The 23,132-nt window shown below is 38.1% G+C and overlaps 2 protein-coding genes across 7 annotated transcripts; both read right to left on the reverse strand.

The window, feature by feature from the left end:
- Window positions 1–834: 834 nt before the first annotated feature.
- Window positions 835–9,326, reverse strand: LOC148186304 (5-hydroxytryptamine receptor 3A-like). Its single transcript, XM_088070457.1, has 12 exons — window positions 9,178–9,326; window positions 8,506–8,597; window positions 7,770–7,921; window positions 7,031–7,075; window positions 6,781–6,890; window positions 5,799–5,968; window positions 5,472–5,632; window positions 3,967–4,177; window positions 3,687–3,857; window positions 3,025–3,110; window positions 2,852–2,881; window positions 835–2,199 (listed from the first exon to the last, which is right to left on the reverse strand). Exons 2-12 carry the CDS (start codon window positions 8,543–8,545, stop codon window positions 1,969–1,971), a joined length of 1,407 nt encoding a protein of 468 aa, XP_087926583.1. The 5' UTR covers window positions 8,546–8,597; window positions 9,178–9,326; the 3' UTR covers window positions 835–1,968.
- A 124-nt stretch (window positions 9,327–9,450) lies between these two features.
- Window positions 9,451–22,932, reverse strand: LOC148186305 (5-hydroxytryptamine receptor 3A-like). Of its 6 annotated transcripts, none has more exons than XM_088070456.1 (13): window positions 20,051–20,355; window positions 19,479–19,614; window positions 18,613–18,776; window positions 17,909–17,953; window positions 17,659–17,768; window positions 16,792–16,961; window positions 16,465–16,625; window positions 14,953–15,163; window positions 14,664–14,843; window positions 14,001–14,086; window positions 13,834–13,863; window positions 13,088–13,190; window positions 9,451–10,713 (listed from the first exon to the last, which is right to left on the reverse strand). In XM_088070456.1, exons 2-13 carry the CDS (start codon window positions 19,516–19,518, stop codon window positions 10,667–10,669), a joined length of 1,347 nt encoding a protein of 448 aa, XP_087926582.1. In that variant the 5' UTR covers window positions 19,519–19,614; window positions 20,051–20,355; the 3' UTR covers window positions 9,451–10,666. The 6 variants fall into 6 exon arrangements, with proteins under 6 accessions (XP_087926582.1, XP_087926580.1, XP_087926578.1 ...); XM_088070454.1 differs by lacking the exons at window positions 9,451–10,713; window positions 20,051–20,355 and adding exons at window positions 21,623–21,725; window positions 22,781–22,932 and having other exon boundaries at window positions 11,791–13,190; window positions 19,479–19,570; XM_088070452.1 differs by lacking the exons at window positions 9,451–10,713; window positions 20,051–20,355 and adding exons at window positions 21,623–21,725; window positions 22,781–22,931 and having other exon boundaries at window positions 11,791–13,190.
- Window positions 22,933–23,132: the final 200 nt, after the last annotated feature.

Genomic DNA, 23,132 nt, shown 5'->3' on the forward strand with positions numbered 1-23,132 from the left:
ACAGACTTCTGCCTGTTTTACCTGAGATCAAGGCACACAAGAGAGCCATCCTTCGCTAAACTTGTTTTGTATTCGTTTATTAGTGAACTTGTTTATTTTGGCACCAACAGTCAACAGGCCACTGGCCAGTGTGTCCTGGTTAAACCAGACTCCCATCCATGGAGTTTGCTGCCTGCCTCCCCACTGGGAAGACCTTGTACTATATCGGAATTTTTGATTTTCTGTAAGGTTTGTTTACTTTTATCTTTGCCTTACATCATGCTTCCTTGTTACTCAAGTCAACATTTTTCCTACATTTGTTAAAACAAAGTTCCTTCTATAAGTTAGAGACTCCGAATGAAAGATCATTGTTGGTCCATAACTACTGGATAAGTAAATGAGCAACTGGTTTCACAACTTGCTCCAGCTTCCCCTAAAAAAGCCAAAAAAATACAAACGTAGGGAACGAAAGTCTGGTCAGTCTCTTTCTACAAACAATTTCAGGTGAATACTGATGCTGCTTTATGATCTACATAAGTAAACCAGACCATCAGCGAGAAGCCTGGCCATTTCTATTAAAATATGCTCAGTGTGTTTCCCTGGATGCAACTATCTCTGCAAAATCAAACAATTAATCTACACTTATATTTCCCCATGCAATGCTTTGTACATTAGCAAGATTAAAGGAAGCAGGAGGAGATTTCTTTTTTGATCATTTCATTTGTGATGTTATCGTTTGTGGTTATAGCTGATACTGGGGCAGGATCAGCAAGGAAAGAAAATAACTGTATATGCATCACTAAAAATGGCTGGCAGTTATTTAGTTAGTGATTTCAGATTGATGTCTGACACATATTTATAGATGACAGGACTTTTATTCCACAATGTGAATACAAACTACTAAAATATAAATGTATATTTGAAGAATCCCATTAAAAGACAGTATGAAATTACTCAAACAGTAGAAGAAAAAAAAACCTTTTACAGGTATTTAGTAAAGTGAACACTTCATACATGTTATAGCCTGTATATATGCTTAGTATAATAAATGAACAAGAAAACAAAATAAATTGTAATAATCAGTAGAAATTTACTCGTGGCATCTCCACAGAGGAGAATCTGATATGAATCTTAAAGAGCAACACTTCAGTTTTTAACATATTTCATTATGTGTTTGACAGACTCATTGAACACTATAATTGCACACTACACACATAAAAAACTTATATTACTTGAACTTTACAACCTCACCAGTGTCACAGGCTAACACAGAGTATATGTGTGAGATGTGTAGCAGTGTGTAACACATGCAGCACTACTGAAGGACTACATATATAGGAAATTCAGTTTAGGGCTGGGTAATATATCAATATAATGAGACGTGATATCGTCTTAGATTATGGATATCATAATATCGTAGGCGTTGACGTTTCCGAGTGTTAAAGGCTGCATTACAGTAAAGTGATGTGATTTTCTAAACAAACCAGACTATTGTAGCTACTGTTGTAGTTGTTGTATTATTTGCCTTTAACCATTTTGGGAAAAAAGCAAGAGTCAACTGTACAATATCACACCAATATCAATATTGGGGTATTTGGCCAAAAACACTTGATATTTGATTTTCTCCATATTGATCCAACTTCAGCTCAGAACAGATTGAGTCATTGTTCATAGCAGAACTGCACAAAGTGATGCTTGCTTTTTTAACACTGCTGGTCAACTTGCTTGTAAAAACTTCATTGGAATTGTAACTGGACAAAGCAAGCAGGGCCTCACTGCCTGAACTGCAGCTGTTAGTCATTAGAAAGAAATGACCCATGGCTCCATGTATTTTGGTTTATAATAAGTCTCTAAAAAATCCCCACCATTATATTGAGCAACAATGGGTGATTGTATTTTTTGCTCCAGATCAATGAAACTGAACTACAGATGTTTTAATGTCCATTTAAAGTGAATAAAATGAGCGAACCATGTTTCTGAACTTAAGCACTACTCGTATGCTGGATCTGTCCAAACTGCAAAGAGAACAACTAAAAACACACTGGCCACTGTGATATAGAAAGTTAAGAAAACTCTGTTGATTGTTTTAGTCACTCTGGTCCAGTATCCAAGCTCACCTTTTTTCCCTTTGCAGTTGAGGAGCAGTGATCGCTCCACCACCCTCAGCTCATCTGAGAGCTTCTCCAAAGCATGGTGGTCCTTCAACTGGCTGCTGCTTCTCTGCAGAAATAATAAAGACTAGAAATTAAAGAAGAATTTCATTTCTGTCTATGCAGTAGAAAGATGCAAATACTTTTAAAATCAGTGCATAATGAGCCGAGAAAACAGAGGAAAATGGCTGTGGCATTTGCTTTTGCTCAAGAGATAGAAAACCTACAACTACCAGAATGCACTGTGCTGAACCGGACCTCGGGTGGTTGACATGATGCAAGCTTGTTCATTTTGAGACAAGAAACAATATCATTGCCGGCAGGTAACAGACGACCTCCAATTACAATTTAATTTTTTTGTGTTTTATTTAAACCTTTAAAGGAATACTTAAACTGAACTCAGAGAGAAAACTTTGTTTGTCTCACGTGCCTCAATGTGCAGAGTTTAAATTCATGTGCTTGTCCAGGTGCATTATTCATATGCTGAAGTGTTTTGCATAGTAAGGTTTCAGTGGAAATGCATGTGAGCGTATAACTGGATAAATGAGACTCAGGCTTAGTCCACATGTACACATGTACATTTGAAAATATAATGTTGTCTATGTGTTTTGACCTTTTGTACACATGCAAACTGCCTTTTAGGTGACTGAAAATTGACCGTTGTTTACAGTATTGATGTGAGGTACTGAGTTTTTGGAGAGTGTCAGAGTGTGTGCCTTTACCTCATTAAGAATGATCTCCTCTTTTGGATCCTTGGTTCACCGTGGAGGCATGCAAGAAAGGATTTTTTTTTTTTTTACAAATTCTGTGTAACACAGCATGAGTACTTGATAAACAGATTTTCATTTGTGTTTGAGGTATGCCTTTAACATTTAAATTATGACTTGATTCTAACCTTTTTGGCCACCGACAGCAGTTCAGATGGAGGTTCATCAGCAGACGCATCACAGAAACAAGCACGGTCAGTCCATTTCTTCACCTCTGAAAGGACATGTTTGACACAAAGATGGTTGGAGCATATTCAAAATGATGTTTTTTTAGCAGTGTTGGGAGTAACGCCATTACTTTTGGCAGTAATGAGTAATGTATTACTCTGATATTCAGTAACGGCGTTACATTTACTTGAATAAAAAAAGGTTTGTTATTCATTATTTGCTGTTCCACTACTTACGTTCATCACTGTGATAATGGGGCCAGTGTATATAGAATTTGACAGTTTTGTCCCAACTGTGCCAAAACAACACTAAAATAATGTGTGTGCATATATAATTGAAGAATCAAGACAAATAATGAAAAAGTAACGCAAAAATTACTTTCCTTACTAATTAATTTTATTTACTTAGTATCTTGAAAGTAACTGAATTATTTTTTGACAGAAGTAACTAGAAATTGTAATTGATTACTTTTAGCAGTAACTTACCCAACACTGATTATAAGCTGTAAATATGTCTGTACTAAAATGATCAGTAGAATATAACAGAGGCAGTAGAAAACTGAACAACAACGTCAGGTTGGGGTTGACATCAAGAGGTTTGTAGAATTTATACAGAATCTCACCTTCAATTGATTTGTGCATGTTGTCTTTGCCCTCTTTGTCTCCATAGTACTCACTTTGGCCTTGGTCTTTATCTGCCTCTTTCTCAGAGTCTTTCTCTCTCAGATACATCACCAAAATTGTCTCCAGGAGGCTCAGCAGCATCAAACAAAACATCCCAATACAGAAGACCGCTAAAGGAAAAAGGCAACATCATTAATGTGGATAAATAATAACACATTGACTCGATTTATGTGCTGTTCCTGTGCAGTACAATAAAATTATGTCTCTGGGCCTCCTTACCTATAAGTGGTACCCTGTCTGAGGAGTTAGGCAGAATTTCATTAAGAATAAGCTGCATCACAGTGACAGCCAGCAACAAAGTGACCTTAAAGCTGAGCTTCTCGCCTCCTCTGTCCGAGATCAGGAAGGAGGCCAAGTCCAGACAGAAGAGGGACAGGATGGGTAGTATGAAGTTGACGACGTAGACGAGAGACCGTCGCTTCATATTTATCTATGAAATTATCAAATAAAATAATCAATACATGTCTGTAGTGGTTAAGACAGTTTTTGAATTATTTACTTTTAGAGTTTATGATCAATATTTTTCATAGAAATGTATCAAATGATAATGTAAAAACAATGTGGCATCATGAGTTGTGTTGCCATCATAATTGACCTATAGACAACTGGCACCTGAAAATGCAGCTTTTCTTGGTTTTACAGAGCTTCATTATGAGTTGCAGCTCATTGTTTGGTGGCACAGCTGCAACTTTGCTGTTTTGGTTATGACGGCCGAACAAATTCTCATCCCAAGTCGTGACTCATTTCTGCTTTGTAGTGGACTTCCCTGTCTACATATTACCCTCTCGGTATCCTTCTTCTTCTGTTGTTGACATTCTGAGATGGTGCTACCATGATATCAACAAACGCACACGGTCGGAAGATGTTGTATTTGATAATGTTGTGACGACACAAGCACACAGCAACCACCGCCAGGACGTCAACAAACGCACATGCTGGCATGGCTTAATAGGATAAGGCAAAGAGGACACATGGCTAGGCGTATGTAAAAAACATCACATTGAGACCGGAAGAGAACACTGTACTACGGGGTTTGTTGGATCCACCCTCCCCCGGGACCTGAGGGGCCCAGCGTTTCAACGTGACTCAATCCAACAGTGTATAATGTGGAGGCAACAGAGTTCGTTCTGTCACGTTCTCAACTGAAGCCGTCTAGCTGTGCATCATGCGAATGCAAAAGGTGGCTTTTGTTGTCTGGATCTTACTTTGAAAGCACTGCAAAAGTGGCGGTATTTGATGACTTTGGCATGAGAACAGGCTGGACAGCCCAAAGGCCCTTGGCAGGGTTTATGTGTTATTGCTGTGATGTGAATGTGTTGTATTTCAACGTTTCTGGTTGGGTGAAGCTGGAGGTCATCAAGGAACTGATGAAAACTTGCATCCAAGTATGTTAATTAAGTTTATTTCAAGTTTTAATTGCATGTGTGAAAGGGGCTATAACTGTCACAGTTCTCATTCGGCTGCAGTATTTTAATTTTCAGCAGGTAAATAGCTGGTAGAGACCAAACACAGAGCTAAAATAAGAGTGGATTTGCAAGGTGGCCATAAACGCAGTTTGGAATTAATTATTATGTCGTTCTTTGACTGATGCTTCCTTTGAGCAGCAAAAAAGGGATAATCTGTTATTGCAGATTTTAGTACAAATAGCAACTGGAACTGTAGAGAGTCTACATGCAGTTTGTTGCTGAAAAACATATTAGCAGTAAAATATACTCAATACTTACAGTGTAAACGATCACGCTTTGGTTGTAGCTAAAATTGTTGATGGTCATCTCTTTGGCTTCTTGGCCGATGAACAGCCACTCGTAATGGTTCCGCATCATGTCATTAGACCACTGTGTGATCTTTGAAGAGTCAAGGATGGCTTCAAACTTTACTTCTTTATCTGAAGTGGAAATCAAAAACAGAACTTTGAGATTTCATATCAGCTCAACATAGGAGGGTAAATATGTGTTGGTGTGTGTTCATGTGAAAAAAAAAAGTTGAAGTGATTACAGCACACATGTATTTGAACACAAAATATACAGATTTTAGATAAATGTCTCACTCACCAGAGTACACTGCAGACTTGAAAGTGAGGTTGCAGCTCTGAATGTCGAAAGGGAATTTGAAAACTTGCATCCTGCATGTGCTGACCAGCATCTGGTCGCTCCTAAATTCAATTTTACCCTCCCATCTTACAGTGAGAAAAGGAATTGGAGTAGGTTTGTCTTTCTCTGTCCTGTATAAGAACAAACGCACACATTATGGTGAAAGCATTAAGCTTCAAACAGAATTTGACACAGCATATGATCTAATATACCATAAATCATGACTCTTCATTTTCCTCCAATCTACCATTGTGCATTTCAGTAGAGAAAACACTATCCACATGGTGTGATTATTTCACATTCTGCATGTTCCAGTGCTAATGAATTACTGTAGCTGTTGGGTACCTACCAACAGGCCATGAAGGGGTTAAAATACAGAGAATAAAGGTGTGAAAGAACTGCATTTAGGAAGGACCTTGAATTAAATAACACTGCGAATACCAGTGCATGTTGTATAGAAACCTCTATATAACATGTACTGCTGATCTAGTGGCAATATTTAAGTACCCTATGATTTTTAAATACATACTTAGTGGTTAAAAAATAATTGTTAAACTGTAATTTGGGTCACTCCACAAAGTTGTAACCCTCTTACTCTCTAACCTCGCCAATGTGTACCCATTAAGAGTTTAATTCATTCTTAGTGTATATAACTATTATGCAGTTTGTTTGCACAACAGGAGTTTTAAAGAATAAAGCTCCTGATGGCTGTGGCATTATTTTAATCTTGATTGGTTTTGATCAATTGTTTGTTTCAGAATTTCAGAGGTTATGACAAACTAAAAATAAAATACATACATGTAATTAATATTGCATATAGTCAGCATGTTTAGAACCTGTTGCATTAATGCCTCGTTTTTTTGTGTAATTCCTAAATGGTAACACGATGCTCTACTTGTGAGTGCATGTGGATTTGTGTGTGTGAGAGCATGTTAAAACTTACATCTCTTCAATAGTTAGATCTGGCATCCACAAATATTCCTTAGGAATGATTACTTTTTCAAGTCCGCAGAACTCAGCCGGATTCCACCAAATGTGTTTATTTATCCAGCCCTACATAGAAAAACAGGATAAAAAGGAAAAAGGAGGGAAAGAGAGAGAAAAAATGTAAAGATGCAATTTAAAAGAAACAATTTGATTTTCCACTGATGATGAACAGGCAAGAAAAAAAAGTTGTCCTCAGAGACTCTCACCATATAAATCCAAATATAAGAAACGAAAGTCTGGTCTCTCTCTTTCTATAAGCAAAGAAAAACAGTATATTTGAAAATATATGAATATGTTACATACTGACCATATACACAGCAAAACATAGAACAGGAAGGTTTAACCAGAATGAAACAATTTCAGGTGAATACTGATGCTGCTTTATGATCTACATAAGTAAACCCGACCATCAGCAAGAAGCCTGGCCATTTCTATTAAAATATTCTCTGTGTTTCCCTGGATGCGACTACCTCTGCAAAATCAAACAATTAATCTACGCTTATATTTCCCCATGCAATGCTTTGTACATTAGCAAGATTAAAGGAAGCAGAAGGAGATTTTTTTATTGATCATTTCATGTGTGATGTTATCATTTGTGGTTATAGCTGTTACTGGGGCAGGATCAGCAAGGAAAGAAAATAACTGTATATGCATCACTGAAAATAGCTGGCAGTTGCTTTGTTAGCATATAAAAGCAGACATTACAGTGCTCACATATACAGTATACACTGGAGGCAGTATGTAGTGCAGACCTGCTACAAATTGAACTTTCATAATTATAAGTATAAAATAATTGTTCAGACATTTTGATTTCCACAGATTGTTCTGAAATCTTTGAGCAAGAAAGTACAGAGAAACAAATATACCCTCCTGAACAGAAGCAATAATCATCACAATCAAAAACTAAAATATTACAAATGATTTAAAGCTTCATTTTAAACTTACCACATCTAGGATACCATAGAGCGACATCTGGATGTGTACCCGTGTAGTCTCTTTGTAGTTTTCAACAGGTCGGCTCAGAGTGTAGAGATCTTTGTTTTTGGTCAGGTTCAGGTAGTTTATAACATCCTGATAACTGCAGATCTGCTCTGCTTCTGAAATGGAGCCGAAGAATAATTAAGAAGAAGTTACTGACAGTATGCTCTGTGAGCAGGTATCCACTGCTTCTGAATTTATTATCAAACCTTGAAACACCAGCTCACAAATATCTGCGGTAATATCCAGTGTTTGTTGTCACTGAAAGGCCTTTATGAGACGGCCATTGGCAGGACTGCAGGGTTTTATGTCATCAGTCCACAAATGATTTTTAAATGTGAGCATTTTTACAGTCATTTACGTTTACGTGGGGCTCTGCATTTGAGATTCATCTGTTACCCGTGGTTCAAATGCATCCAACATCAGCCCATGCAAATCCTCATGCATTTACAACTGATAACATTTACTGAAAACTTTTTGATTAAGTGACTCTTAAGTGACTTAACAGCAACGTCTCTCCCATTAACAGTTACTCTGTAACTCTGACTTATCTCACACTGTGGTATGAGATACTGCTAAAGATATCATTATTTTCAGCTTAATTTTCTATGTTGTAAATGAAAGCTTCGTTCACCTCCTTTGTATCGGGGTAGCGACAGAAATTTTTCACACACATGCATCGTACAGAGTTGTTCCAGCTTACCTGGGAGGAAGATCAGAAAGAGGAAACCTGCCAGAATCATGACTGCAAGAGGTCTGCACAGTTAATGATGATCCCTGTCTTCTTCGTGTCGTCTGAAAGTGATCACATGTGGGTGATAATGTGACTGAACTGCACTGGGAGAGGGCTGGGCAAAATTAATGACCAACCCTGTTTCTCTTTTCTTCTTGTTTTTCTTTCTTTCTCAACAGTACAGAAGCCCTGAGGGACATGAAAAAAAAAGTTTTTTGGGGGGTGGGGGCTGGCAAGAAAAAAAAAAGTTTGGTGGGGCCAGAATTTTTTTTCCAGGAGAAAATCAGTGTCATTTTTTAAAAGTGTTTCTTTTGGTGATACTCGTTTTGACCACAAGAGGCTAAAGCGCACCACCAGGCTCCTTTGCATTTCTCTCTGCACTCTGAGCACAACATGCATCTCTTATCATTTAAATTCTGATATATGAACACTTAAATTTTACATAAGGATTATGGTTAAAGTAGTCACTGTCACTTGCAGCAGTAACAGTACACTGTTTATCTCTGGCTGCGTCTCTGCACTGCGAGTAATTCCCAGCTGGTCCTCTAACTTGCTCCTTACTTTGGTTGCTTCTTACTTGTCTGTGATTGAAACTCAGTTAAGTTTTACAAAAAAAAACATAAAAAAAACAAAAACACTCACCGCTGTCTTCTCCTCTCAGCGGTTTTCCTGTTTAATCACACAGCTGTTCAGTCACTGTTAGTTCCAGCGCTGGTTAGCGACAGTTTCTCGCTGCTCTTGTCGCCTTTCTGCGGCTCTCTCCCTCTGGGTGCACATTTGCCGACGCCTCTGACAGGAAAGTAACTATTGGCCCTCCCTAAAGCCGCTACAAGTAGCTACATGACGTATTCAATTAATGTACATAATATCAAATTCTGAGAGAGGCTATACTAATAGAAAAGGCGGACCAGGTAGTTTACAAACTATTTGTGTATTTACAAAGTTATTTGTTGCCATGTAACTATAACATTTGCGGGTTTTTTTTGTTTTAAGTGACCTAATGGATGCAGAGCAAAACAAAAACGTGGTTTTGTAGCTTATATTTACTGAGACAGAGAGAACTGTGTGAGGGATTTTGGGGTGTGAAATAAAAAAGAGTGAATATTTAAACAAAAACGTAACGTCTCTGCTGCAACGCATGATTCATTTGCAGAGCTGAGAGAGGAGGAGGAGGAGGAGGAGGAAGAGGAGACGACAGCCGCCCTCGCAGTTGTAACGTGAACCGCAAAATGCGATATGTTAGATGCCTTTTGCAGACTTTTGTCAACACAATTATTCCCCAAATGACCAGAAAAAGTCGCTTGATTTGTCAATGGTCGCTTTTGACTAATTAAGTCTCCGAGGGGGTCTGAAAAGTCGCCAAGTTGGCAACACTGCCATACAGTATATACTATACTATATATATAATATATTACATCATATATATATATATATATATATATATATATATATATATATATATGTATGTATGTATGTATATAACATTTAAGCAGCATCCGGAGCATTCCTGCTCCCTTGTTTTCTAGTTTTCCTGGATCCTGGCTGCAACCTTGGCTGTGCCTGATTGTGGTGATAGCTGTGCTGGTGCTGTGACCCTGCCTTTGGTTGTGCTTGTGCTGTGGCTGCACTGATGCTGTAGCCCTGCTCGCCCTGACCGTGGTCTTGGTCCTGGTTGTGCTGATGCCGTGATCATGCTTTTGGACACCTCCACTATCAATATATGCACGAGACTCTTATCAACACCAGCAATATCATCATAGAGTGCATTTAGTAATTTCACACTTATTGCTATTGTAGTATGACATGCGTCTCTTTCCATTATTGCTGTGCATCTCTCTCCCTCCCCCCTCTCTTTTTCTCTTTCTCCTTTGCCATGATAGTATTTCATTTGTTATTTTCGACATCTATTGCACATCTGTCCGTCCTGGAAGAGGGATCTCTCATCATCCTCTGCTGCTCCTCCTGAGGTTTCTTCCTCTTTTTTCCCGTTACAGGGGTTCTTCTTCAGGAGTTTTTCCTCAGGTGATGTGACGGTCTAAGGGCAAAGGGATGTCGTACGCAGTAAAGGCCTCTGAGGCAAACAATGTTTTTTTGATAATGGGCTCTATGATTAAAATTGACTTGACTTGACTCATGCAGCATCATCCTCTTGGTTTCTCTTATATTTCCTCTGATTTCCTGTAAAAGAAAAAAAAAGAGATGTCAGCTCCAAACTTTGTTAACCATCCAAATCTGCTCATATCCAGGTGTGCTGAGTAATGACTCCTAATTGATCATAAATCATCTATCAGTATAGGTAACACCCCCTAAACACCATAGAAGGCCAGGTGTTATGCCTTGTGAAAACACACTGGTACATTGAGGTGGTGCCACCAAATAAAGGCTGTACGAAGAAGAACTTTAGCAGTATTAGAATCAAAGTCCTGTTAAATTATCTTAAACACAGTAAATGCGATTGTTTAATGTCTGTACTGGTATTACAGGAAACTAAAACCCCAGCGATGGCAAAGTTTTGCTGTGTCAGCAGCAGTGGTGGAAGAGGTATTCAGAATTTAGATTTAAATAAAAGTACAAATACCACACTGTTAAAGTACTTTGTTACTAGTTTAAGCTCTGCATTGAAAATGTTACCTACATAAAGGCATGTAAGTACAATCAGTGAAATTAATTCAAGTATCAAAAGTAAAAGTACTCATGTATTGCTGTTTTAAATGAATTTAATCAATAAAACAAAAACAGGAACTTCTTAAAAATTGAGACGCTGAAACCATGTAATGTTTTTTTTGTTTGTTTTTTTTTTTGCATGAATAAGGACCAACAATTATCAAAATAGTTTCTAGTTAGTTTTCTAATTAATTAATAATCGTTTAAACTGCAATTGTATATTTTCACATGGGTTGTGTGCAAAAATCTAATTTAGTACAGCAAATGGCAGCTAATGTTGTCACATAATAGTGGTGGAGTAAAAAGTACAATATTTCCATCTGAAGTGTACTGGAGTAGAGGTAGAAAGTGGAATGAGTTTAAAATACTGAAGTGAAATAAATGTACTTTAGATTTGTACTTTAGTACAGTACTTGAGTATGAGAGGTATAAACACTGACTGAAATTATTGATATATATGTGTGTGTGTGTGTGTGTGTATAAAATACAACTTGATAATCTGTTTAAAAAGGTGCCTCTCTGCACAACACGCACGCACACACACACACACACACACACACACACACACAAATAGAAAGAAGGGACAGGCAGGTCTGTCTATACTGTTTATTTCAGATTGATGTCTGACACATATTTACAGATGACAGGACTTTTATTCCACAATGTGAATACTTAAATATAGGTGTAGATTTGGAGAATCTCGTTAAAAGACAGTCTGAAATTCCTCAAACAGTAGAAGAAAAAAAAACCTTTTACAGGTCGTTAGTAAAGTGAACACTTGGTACATGTTATAGCCTGTATATATGCTTAGTATGATGAATGAACAAGAAAACAAAATAAATTGTAATAAACAGTAGACATTTACTTGTGGCATCTCCACAGAGGAGAATCTGATATGAATCTGACAGAGCAACACTTCAGTTTTTAACATATTTCATTATGTGTTTGACAGACTCATTGAACACTATAATTGGACACTACACACATAAAAAACTTATATTAATTGAACTTTAAAACCTCACCAGTGTCACAGGCTAACACAGAGTATATGTGTGAGATGTGTAGCAGTGTGTAACACGTGCAGCACTACTGAAGGACTACATATATAGGAAATTCAGTTTAGGGCTGGGTAATATATCAATATAATGAGACGTGATATCGTCTTAGATTATGGATATCATAATATCGTAGGTGTTGACGTTTCCGAGTGTTAAAGGCTGCATTACAGTAAAGTGATGTGATTTTCTGAACAAACCAGACTATTGTAGCTACTATTGTAGTTGTTGTATTATTTGCCTTTAACCATTTTGGGAAAAAAGCAAGAGTCAACTGTACAATATCACACCAATATCAATATTGGGGTATTTGGCCAAAAACACTTGATATTTGATTTTCTCCATATTGATCCAACTTCAGCTCAGAACAGATTGAGTCATTGTTCATAGCAGAACTGCACAAAGTGATGCTTGCTTTTTTAACACTGTTGGTCAACTTGCTTGTAAAAACTTCATTGGAATTGTAACTGGACAAAGCAAGCAGGGCCTCACTGCTTGAACTGCAGCTGTTAGTCATTAGAAAGAAATGACCCATGGCTCCATGTATTTTGGTTTATAATAAGTCTCTAAAAAATCCCCACCATTATATTGAGCAACAATGGGTGGTTGTATTTTTTGCTCCAGATCAATGAAACTGAACTACAGATGTTTTAATGTCCATTTAAAGTGAATAAAATGAGCGAACCATGTTTCTGAACTTAAGCACTACTCGTATGCTGGATCTGTCCAAACTGCAAAGAGAACAACTAAAAACACACTGGCCACTGTGATATAGAAAGTTAAGAAAACTCTGTTGATTGTTTTAGTCACTCTGGTCCAGTATCCAAGCTCACCTTTTTTCCCTTTGCAGTTGAGGAGCAGTGATCGCTCCACCACCCTCAGCTCATCTGAGAGCTTCTCCAAAGCATGGTGGTCCTTCAACTGGCTGCTGCTTCTCTGCAGAAATAATAAAGACTGGAAATTAAAGAAGAATTTCATTTCTGTCTATGCAGTAGAAAGATGCAAATACTTTTAAAATCAGTGCATAATGACCTGAGAAAACAGAGGAAAATGGCTGTGGCATTTGCTTTTGCTCAAGAGATAGAAAACCTACAACTACCAGAATGCACTGTGCTGAACCGGACCTCGGGTGGTTGACATGATGCAAGCTTGTCCATTTTGAGACAAGAAACAATATCATTGCCGGCAGGTAACAGACGACCTCCAATTACAATTTAGTTTTTTGTATTTTATCTAAACCTTTAAAGGAATACTTAAACTGAACTCAGAGAGAAAACTTTGTTTGTCTCACGTGCCTCAATGTGCAGAGTTTAAATTCATGTGCTTGTCCAGGTGCATTATTCATATGCTGAAGTGTTTTGCATAGTAAGGTTTCAGTGGAAATGCATGTGAGCGTATAACTGGATAAATGAGACTCAGGCTTAGTCCACATGTACATTTGAAAATATAATGTTGTCTATGTGTTTTGACCTTTTGTACACATGCAAACTGCCTTTTAGGTGACTGAAAATTGACCGTTGTTTACAGTATTGATGTGAGGTACTGAGTTTTTGGAGAGTGTCAGAGTGTGTGCCTTTACCTCATTAAGAATGATCTCCTCTTTTGGATCCTTGGTTCACCGTGGAGGCATGCAAGAAAGGATTTTTTTTACAAATTCTGTGTAACACAGCATGAGTACTTGATAAACAGATTTTCATTTGTGTTTGAGGTATGCCTTTAACATTTAAATTATGACTTGATTCTAACCTTTTTGGCCACCGACAGCAGTTCAGATGGAGGTTCATCAGCAGACGCATCACTGAAACAAGCACGGTCAGTCCATTTCTTCACCTCTGAAACGACATGTTTGACACAAAGATGGTTGGAGCATATTCAAAATGATGTATTTTTAGCAGTGTTCGGAGTAACGCCATTACTTTTGGCAGTAATGAGTAATGTATAACTCTGATATTCAGTAACGGCGTTACATTTACTTGAATAAAAAAAGGTTTGTTATTCATTATTTGCTGTTCCACTACTTACGCTCATCACTGTGATAATGGGGCCAGCGTATATAGAATTTGACAGTTTTGTCCCAACTGTGCCAAAACAACACTAAAATAATGTGTGTGCATTTATGATTGAAGAATCAAGACAAATAATGAAAAAGTAACGCAAAAATTACTTTCCTTACTAATTAATTTTATTTACTTAGTATCTTGAAAGTAACTGAATTATTTTTTGACAGAAGTAACTAGAAATTGTAACTGATTACTTATTATCAGTAACTTACCCAACACTGATTATAAGCTGTAAATATGTCTGTACTAAAATGATCAGTAGAATATAACAGAGGCAGTAGAAAACTGAACAACAACGTCAGGTTGGGGTTGACATCAAGAGGTTTGTAGAATTTATACCGAATCTCACCTTCAATATATTTGTGCATGTTGTCTTTGCCCTCTTTGTCTCCATAGTACTCACTTTGGCCTTGGTCTTTATCTGCCTCTTTGTCTCGGAGGGCAGAGTCTTTCTCTCTCAGATACATCACCAAAATTGTCTCCATGAGGCTCAGCAGCATCAAACAAAACATCCCAATACAGAAGACCACTAAAGGAAAAAGGCAACATCATTAATGTGGATAAATAATAACACATTGACTCAATATATGTGCTGTTCCTGAGCAGTACAATAAAGTTATGTCTCTGGGCCTCCTTACCTATAAGTGGTACCCTGTCTGAGGAGTTAGGCAGAATTTCATTAAGAATAAGCTGCATCACAGTGACAGCCAGCAACAAAGTGACCTTAAAGCTGAGCTTCTCGCCTCCTCTGTCCGAGATCAGGAAGGAGGCCAAGTCCAGACAGAAGAGGGACAGGATGGGTAGTATGAAGTTGACGATGTAGAGGACAGACCGTCGCTTCATATTTATCTATGAAATTATCAAATAAAATAATCTGCAAATGTCTGTAGTGGTTAAGACAGTGTTTGAATTATTTACTTTTAGAGTTTATGATCAATATTTTTCATAGAAATGTATCAAATGATAATGTAAAAACAATGTGGCATCATGAGTTGTGTTGCCATAGTAATTGACCTATAGACAACTGGCACCTGAAAATGCAGCTTTTCTTGGTTTTACAGAGCTTCATTATGAGTTGCAGCTCATTGTTTGGTGGTCCAGCTGCAACTTTGCTGTTTTGGTTATGACGGCCGAACAAATTCTCATCCCAAGTCGTGACTCATTTCTGCTTTGTAGTGGACTTCTCTGTCTACATATTACGCTCTCGGTATCCTTCTTCTTCTGTTGTTGACATTCTGAGATGGTGCTACCATGATATCAACAAACGCACACGGTCAGAAGATGTTGTATTTGATAATGTTGTGACGACAAGCACACGGCAACCACCGCCAGGACGTCAACAAACGCACATGCTGGCATGGCTTAATAGGATAAGGCAAAGAGGACACATGGCTAGGCGTATGTAAAAAACATCACATTGAGACCGGAAGAGAACACTGTACTACGGGGTTTGTTGGATCCACCCTCCCCCGGGACCTGAGGGGCCCAGCGTTTCAACGTGACTCAATCCAACAGTGTATAATGTGGAGGCAACATAGTTCGTTCTGTCACGTTCTCAACTGAAGCTGTTTAGCAGTGCATCATGCGAATGCAAAAGGTGGCTTTTGTTGTCTGGATCTTACTTTGAAAGCACTGCAAAAGTGGCGGTATTTGATGACTTTGGCATGAGAACAGGCTGGACAGCCCAAAGGCCCTTGGCAGGGTTTATGTATTATTGCTGTGATGTGAATGTGTTGTATTTCAACATTTCTGGTTGGGTGAAGCTGGAGGTCATCAAGAAACTGATGAAAACTTGCATCCAAGTATGTTAATTAAGTTTATTTCAAGTTTTAATTGCATGTGTGAAAGGGGCTATAACTGTCACAGTTCTCATTCGGCTGCAGTATTTTAATTTTCAGCAGGTAAATAGCTGGTAGAGACCAAACACAGAGCTAAAATAAGAGTGGATTTGCAAGGTGGCCATAAACACAATTTGGAATTAATTATTATGTCGTTCTTTGACTGATGCTTCCTTTGAGCGGCAAAAAAGGGATAATCTGTTATTGCATTATATATTGGTTTAAGTACAAATAGCAACTGGAACTGTAGAGAGTCTACCTGCAGTTTGTTGCTGAAAAACATATTAGCAGTAAAATATACTCAATACTTACAGTGTAAACGATCACGCTTTGGTTGTAGCTAAAATTGTTGATGGTCATCTCTTTGGCTTCTTGGTCGATGAACAGCCACTCGTAATGGTTCCGCATCATGTCATTAGACCACCGTGTGATCTTTGAAGAGTCAAGGATGGCTTCAAACTTTACTTCTTTATCTGAAGTGGAAATCAAAAACAGAACTTTGAGATTTCATATCAGCTCAACATAGGAGGGTAAATATGTGTTGGTGTGTGTTCATGTGAAAAAAAAAAGTTGAAGTGATTACAGCACACATGTATTTGAACACAAAATATACAGATTTTAGATAAATGTCTCGCTCACCAGAGTACACTGCAGACTTTAAAGTGAGGTTGCAGCTCTGAATGTCGAAAGGGAATTTGAAAACTTGCATCCTGCATGTGCTGACCAGCATCTGGTCGCTCCTAAATTCAATTTTACCCTCCCATCTTACAGTGAGAAAAGGAATTGGAGTAGGTTTGTCTTTCTCTGTCCTGTATAAGAACGCAAACATTATGGTGAAAGCATTAAGCTTCAAACAGAATTTGACACAGCATATGATCTAATATACCATAAATCACGACTCTTCATTTTCCTCCAATCTACCATTGTGCATTTCAGTAGAGAAAACACTATCCACATGGTGTCATTATTTCACATTCTGCATGTTCCAGTGCTAATGAATTACTGTAGCTCTTGGGTACCTACCAACAGGCCATGAAGGGGTTAAAATACAGAGAATAAAGGTGTGAAAGAACTGCATTTAGGAAGGACCTTGAATTAAATAACACTGTGAATACCAGTGCATGTTGTATAGAAACCTCTATATAACATGTACTGCTGATCTAGTGTCAATATTTAAGTACCCTATGATTTTTAAATACATACTTAGTGGTGAAAAAATAATTGTTAAACTGTAATTTGGGTCACAAAGTTGTAACCCTCTTACTCTCTAACCTCCCCAATGTGTATGTCTTGATTGGTTTTGATCGATTGTTTGTTTCAGAATTTCAGAAGTTATGAAACACTAAAAATAAAATACATACATGTAATTAATATTGCATATAGTCAGCATGTTTAGAACCTGTTGCATTAATGCCTCGTTTTTTTGTGTAATTCCTAAATGGTAACACGATGCTCTACTTGTGAGTGCATGTGGATTTGTGTGTGTGAGAGCATGTTAAAACTTACATCTCTTCAATAGTTAGATCTGGCATCCACAAATATTCCTTAGGAATGATTACTTTTTCAAGTCCGCAGAACTTAGCCGGATCCCACCAAATGTGTTCATTTTTCCAGCCCTACATAGAAAAACAGGATAAAAAGGAAAAAGGAGGGAAAGAGAGAGAAAAAATGTAAAGATGCAATTTAAAAGAAACAATTTGATTTTCCACTGATGATGAACAGGCAAGAAAAAAAAGTTGTCCTCAGAGACTCTCACCATATAAATCCAAATATAGGAAATGAAAGTCTGGTCTCTCTCTCTCTATAAGCAAAGAAAAACAGTATATTTGAAAATATATGTTACATACTGACCATATACACAGCAAAACATAGAACAGGGAGGTTTCACCAGTATGAAACAATTTCAGAAAAAAACCAGACCATCAGCAAGAAGCCTGGCCATTTCTATTAAAATATGCTCAGTGTGTTTCCCTGGATGCGACTACCTCTGCAAAATCAAACAATTAATCTACACTTATATTTCCCCATGCAATGCTTTGTACATTAGCAAGATTAAAGGAAGCAGAAGGAGATTTTTTTATTGATCATTTCATTTGTGGTGGTATCGTTTGTGGTTATAGCTGTTACTGGGGCAGGATCAGCAAGGAAAGAAAATAACTGTATATGCATCACTGAAAATAGCTGGCAGTTGCTTTGTTAGCATATAAAAGCAGACATTACAGTGCTCACATATACAGTATACACTGGAGGCAGTATGTAGTGCAGACCCGCTACAAATTGAACTTTCATAATTATAAGTATAAAATAATTGTTCAGACATTTTGATTTCCACAGATTGTTATGAAATCTTTGAGCAAGAAAGTACAGAGAAACAAATATACCCTCCTGAACAGAAGCAATAATCATCACAATCAAAAACTAAAATATTACAAAGAATTTAAAGCTTCATTTTAAACTTACCACATCTAGGATACCATAGAGCGACATCTGGATGTGTACCCGTGTAGTCTCTTTGTAGTTTTTAACAGGTCGGCTCAGAGTGTAGAGATCCTTGTTTTCGGTCAGGCTCAGGTTGTTTATAATATCCTGATAACTGCAGATCTGCTCTGCTTCTGAAATGGAGCCTAAGAATAATTAAGAAGAAGTTACTGACAGTATGCTCTGTGAGCAGGTATCCACTGCTTCTGAATTTATTATCAAACCTTGAAACACCAGCTCACAAATATCTGCGGCAATATCCAGTGTTTGTTGTCACTGAAAGGCCTTTATGAGACGGCCATTGGCAGGACTGCAGGGTTTTATGTCATCAGTCCACAAATGATTTTTAAATGTGAGCATTTTTACAGTCATTTACGTTTACGTGGGGCTCTGCATTTGAGATTCATCTGTTACCCGTGGTTCAAATGCATCCAACATCAGCCCATGCAAATCCTCATGCATTTACAACTGACAACATTTATTGAAAACTTTTTCTGTTTGCTGAGGCTCTGTTCTTTCTGAGTAACTGGAGGTACTTCCACATAATTCAAAAATAGAGTATACAGCTCTTTACATTCAATATCATTTCCATGAACTCACTTCCTCTGCCTTAATACACAACATGATTAAGTGACTCTTAAGTGACTAAACAGCAACGTCTCTCCCATTAACAGTTACTCTGTAACTCTGACTTATCTCACACTGTGGTATGAGATATTGCTAAAGATATAATTACTTTCAGCTTAATTTTCTATGTTGTAAATGAAAGCTTCGTTCACCTCCTTTGTATCGGGGTAGCGACAGAAATTTTTCACCCACATGCATCGTACAGAGTTGTTCCAGCTTACCTGGGAGGAAGATCAGAAAGAGGAAACCTGCCAGAATCATGACTGCAAGAGGTCTGCACAGTTAATGATGATCCCTGTCTTCTTCGTGTCGTCTGAAAGTGATCACATGTGGGTGAATCTCAACAGTACAGAAGCCCTGAGGGACATGAAAAAAAAAAAGTTTTTTGGGGGGTGGGGGCTGGCAAGAAAAAAAAAAGTTTGGTGGGGCCAGAATTTTTTTTCCAGGAGAAAATCAGTGTCATTTTTTTAAAGTGTTTCTTTTGGTGATACTCGTTTTGACCACAAGAGGCTAAAGCGCACCACCAGGCTCCTTTGCATTTCTCTCTGCACTCTGAACACAACATGCATCTCTTATCATTTAAATTCTGATATATGAACACTTAAATTTTACGTAAGGATTATGGTTAAAGTAGTCACTGTCACTTGCAGCAGTAACAGTACACTGCGTTTCTACTTTCTGTGCAGGCCGTACTGCGAGTAATTCCCAGCTGGTCCTCTAACTTGCTCCTTACTTTGGTTGCTTCTTACTTGTCTGTGATTGAAACTCAGTTAAGTTTTACAAAAACACTCACGCTGTCTTCTCCTCTCAGCGGTTTTCCTGTTTAATCACACAGCTGTTCAGTCACTGTTAGTTCCAGCGCTGGTTAGCGACAGTTTCTCGCTGCTCTTGTCGCCTTTCTGCGGCTCTCTCCCTCTGGGTGCACATTTGCCGACGCCTCTGACAGGAAAGTAACTATTGGCCCTCCCTAAAGCCGCTACAAGTAGCTACATGACGTATTCAATTAATTTACATAATATCAAATTCTGAGAGAAGCTAAACTAATAGAAAAGGCGGACCAGGTAGTTTACAAACTATTTGTGTATTTACAAAGTTGTTTTTTGTCATGTAACTATAACATTTGCGGGGTTTTTTTGTTTTAAGTGACGTAATGGATGCAGAGCAAAACAAAAACGTGGTTTTGTAGCTTATATTTACTGAGACAGAGAGAACTGTGTGAGGGATTTTGGGGTGTGAAATAAAAAAGAGTGAATATTTAAACAAAAACGTAACGTCTCTGCTGCAACGTGTGATTCATTTGCAGAGCACGCAGCTCTCGGTCAGAGCGTCACCGAGTCCGCTGCAGGTCAGACTGAGGAGGAGGAGGAGGAGGAGGAGGAGGAGACGACAGCCGCCCTCGCAGTTGTAACGTGAACCGCAAAATGGGATATGTTAGATGCTTTTGCAGACTTTTGCCGACACAATCATTCCCCAAACGACCAGAAAAAGTCACTTGATTTGTCAGTGGTCGCTTTTGACTAATTAAGTCTCCGACGGGGTCTGAAAAGTCGCCAAGTTGGCAACACTGCTGGGTAATATATCAGGTGTTGACATGTCCGAGTGTTAAAGGCTGCATTACAGTAAAGTGATGTGATTTTCTGAACAAACCAGACTATTGTAGCTACTGTTGTAGTTGTTGTATTATTTGCCTTTAACCATTTTGGGAAAAAAAGCAAGAATCAACTGCACAATATCACACCAATATCAATATTGGGGTATTTGGCCAAAAACACTTGATATTTGATTTTCTCCATATTGATCCAACTTCAGCAGAACTGCACAAAGTAATGCTTGCTTCTTTTTTTGTTAACACTGTTGATCAACTTGTTTGTAAAAACTTAATCGGAATCGGAACAAAGCAAACAGGGCCTCTCCGCTTACGTTCAGTATGACCACTTCCAATAAGACAACTATGCACAGTGTCTGCTCAGGTTTAGATAACATTAATAACTGATAATAATACTAATAATTTGATCGCAGAGGCTCTGCACTGATGACAATGAACTGCAGCTGTTAGTCATTAGAAAGAAATGACCCATGGCTCCATGTATTTTGGTTTATAATAAGTCTCTAACAAATCCAAACATTATATTTAGCAACAATGGGTGATTGTATTTTTTGCTCCAGATCAATGAAACTGAACTACAGATGTTTTAATGTCCATTTAAAGTGAATAAAATGAGCGAACCATGTTTCTGAACTCAAGCATCTGGATCTGTCCATATTGAAAAGAGAACAACTAAAAACAAACTGGCCACTGTGATATAGAAAATGAAAAGAACTTTGTTGATTGTTTTAGTCACTCTGGTCCAGTATCCAAGCTCACCTTCTTTCCCTTTGCAGTTGAGGAGCAGTGATCGCTCCACCACCCTCAGCTCATCTGCGAGCTTCTCCAAGGCATGGTGGTCCTTCAACTGGCTGCTGCTTCTCTGCAGAAATAATAAAGACTGGAAATTAAATACATATTTCATTTCTCTCTATGCAGTAGAAAGATGCAAATACTTTTAAAATCAGTGCATAATGAGCCGAGAAAACAGAGGAAAATGGCTGTGGCATTTGCTTTTGCTCAAGAGACAGAAAACCTACAACTACCAGAATGCATTGTGCCGAACCATGGCATGGCTTGGTAAGATTCGGCAAAGAGGACACATGGCTAGGCGTATGTAAAAAACATTACATTGAGACCGGAAGAGAACACTGTACTCCGGGGTTTGTTGGATCCATCCACTCCCCTCCACAGGGACCTTCCTGTTTTCTTATAATACATCATTACTGGCAGCGTTTCAACCTGACTCAATCCCAGAGGGAATAATGAGGAGGCAACAGAGTTCGTCCTGTCACGTTCTCAACTGAAGCCGTCTAGCAGTGCATCATGCGGATGCAAAAGGTGGCTTTTGTTGTCTGGATCTTACTTTGAAAGCACTGCAAAAGTGGCGGTATTTGATGACTTTGGCATGAGAACAGGCTGGACAGCCCAAAGGTCCTTGGCAGGGCTTATGTGTTATTTCTGTGATGTGAATGTGTTGTATTTCAGCATTTCTGGTTGGGTGAAGCTGGAGGTCATCAAGGAACCAAAGTCAACAGGCCAATGGCCAGTGTGTCCTGGTTAAATCAGACTCCCATCCATGTAGTTTGCTGGCTGCCTCTCCACTGGCAACACCTCGTACAATATTGGAATTTTTAATTTTCTGTAAGGTTTATTTACTTTTATCTTAGCCTTACACCATGTTTTCTTGTTACTCTGTCAGAGTCAACGTTTCTGTTTATTTAGTTCCTATTATAAGTTAGTGAACGCCTGCATGTGTTTCCCTTATACTACAGCGTTGTCTCAGAAACACGACTCCGAATGAAAGATAATTGTTGGTCCATAACTGGATAACTAAATAAGCAACTGGTTTCACAACTTGCTCCAGCTTCCCCCAAATAGCCAAAAAAGACAATCTGTTATTGCAGGTATTTGCAATAAAATGCACTTTATACTTACAGTGTAAATGATCAGGCTTTGGTTGTAGCTAAAATTGTTGACGGTTATCTTATTTGATAGGATGTTCATGAACAGCCACTCGTACTGAGTCCACATCAATGTAAGAGACCAGCTTTTGATGTTTGTGTCATCGAGGTTAGCTTCGAACTTTATTTCTTCATCTGAGGTAAAAAAATAAAATAAAATAAAAATTAAACTTTGAGGTTTCTTATCAGGTCAACACAGAAGAAGTCTTAATATGTTCTAGTGTGTGTTCATGTGACAAAAAACTGTGATTACAGCACGCATGCATCCCAATACAAAGCATACACATTTTAGATGAATGTCTACAAACTTTTAAACACAACAGGTT

This window comes from Plectropomus leopardus, chromosome 19 (genome assembly GCF_026936395.1).
Source record: "Plectropomus leopardus strain MGB_pleo_1.0 chromosome 19, ASM2693639v1, whole genome shotgun sequence".
Taxonomy (NCBI): Eukaryota; Metazoa; Chordata; class Actinopteri; order Perciformes; family Serranidae; genus Plectropomus; species Plectropomus leopardus.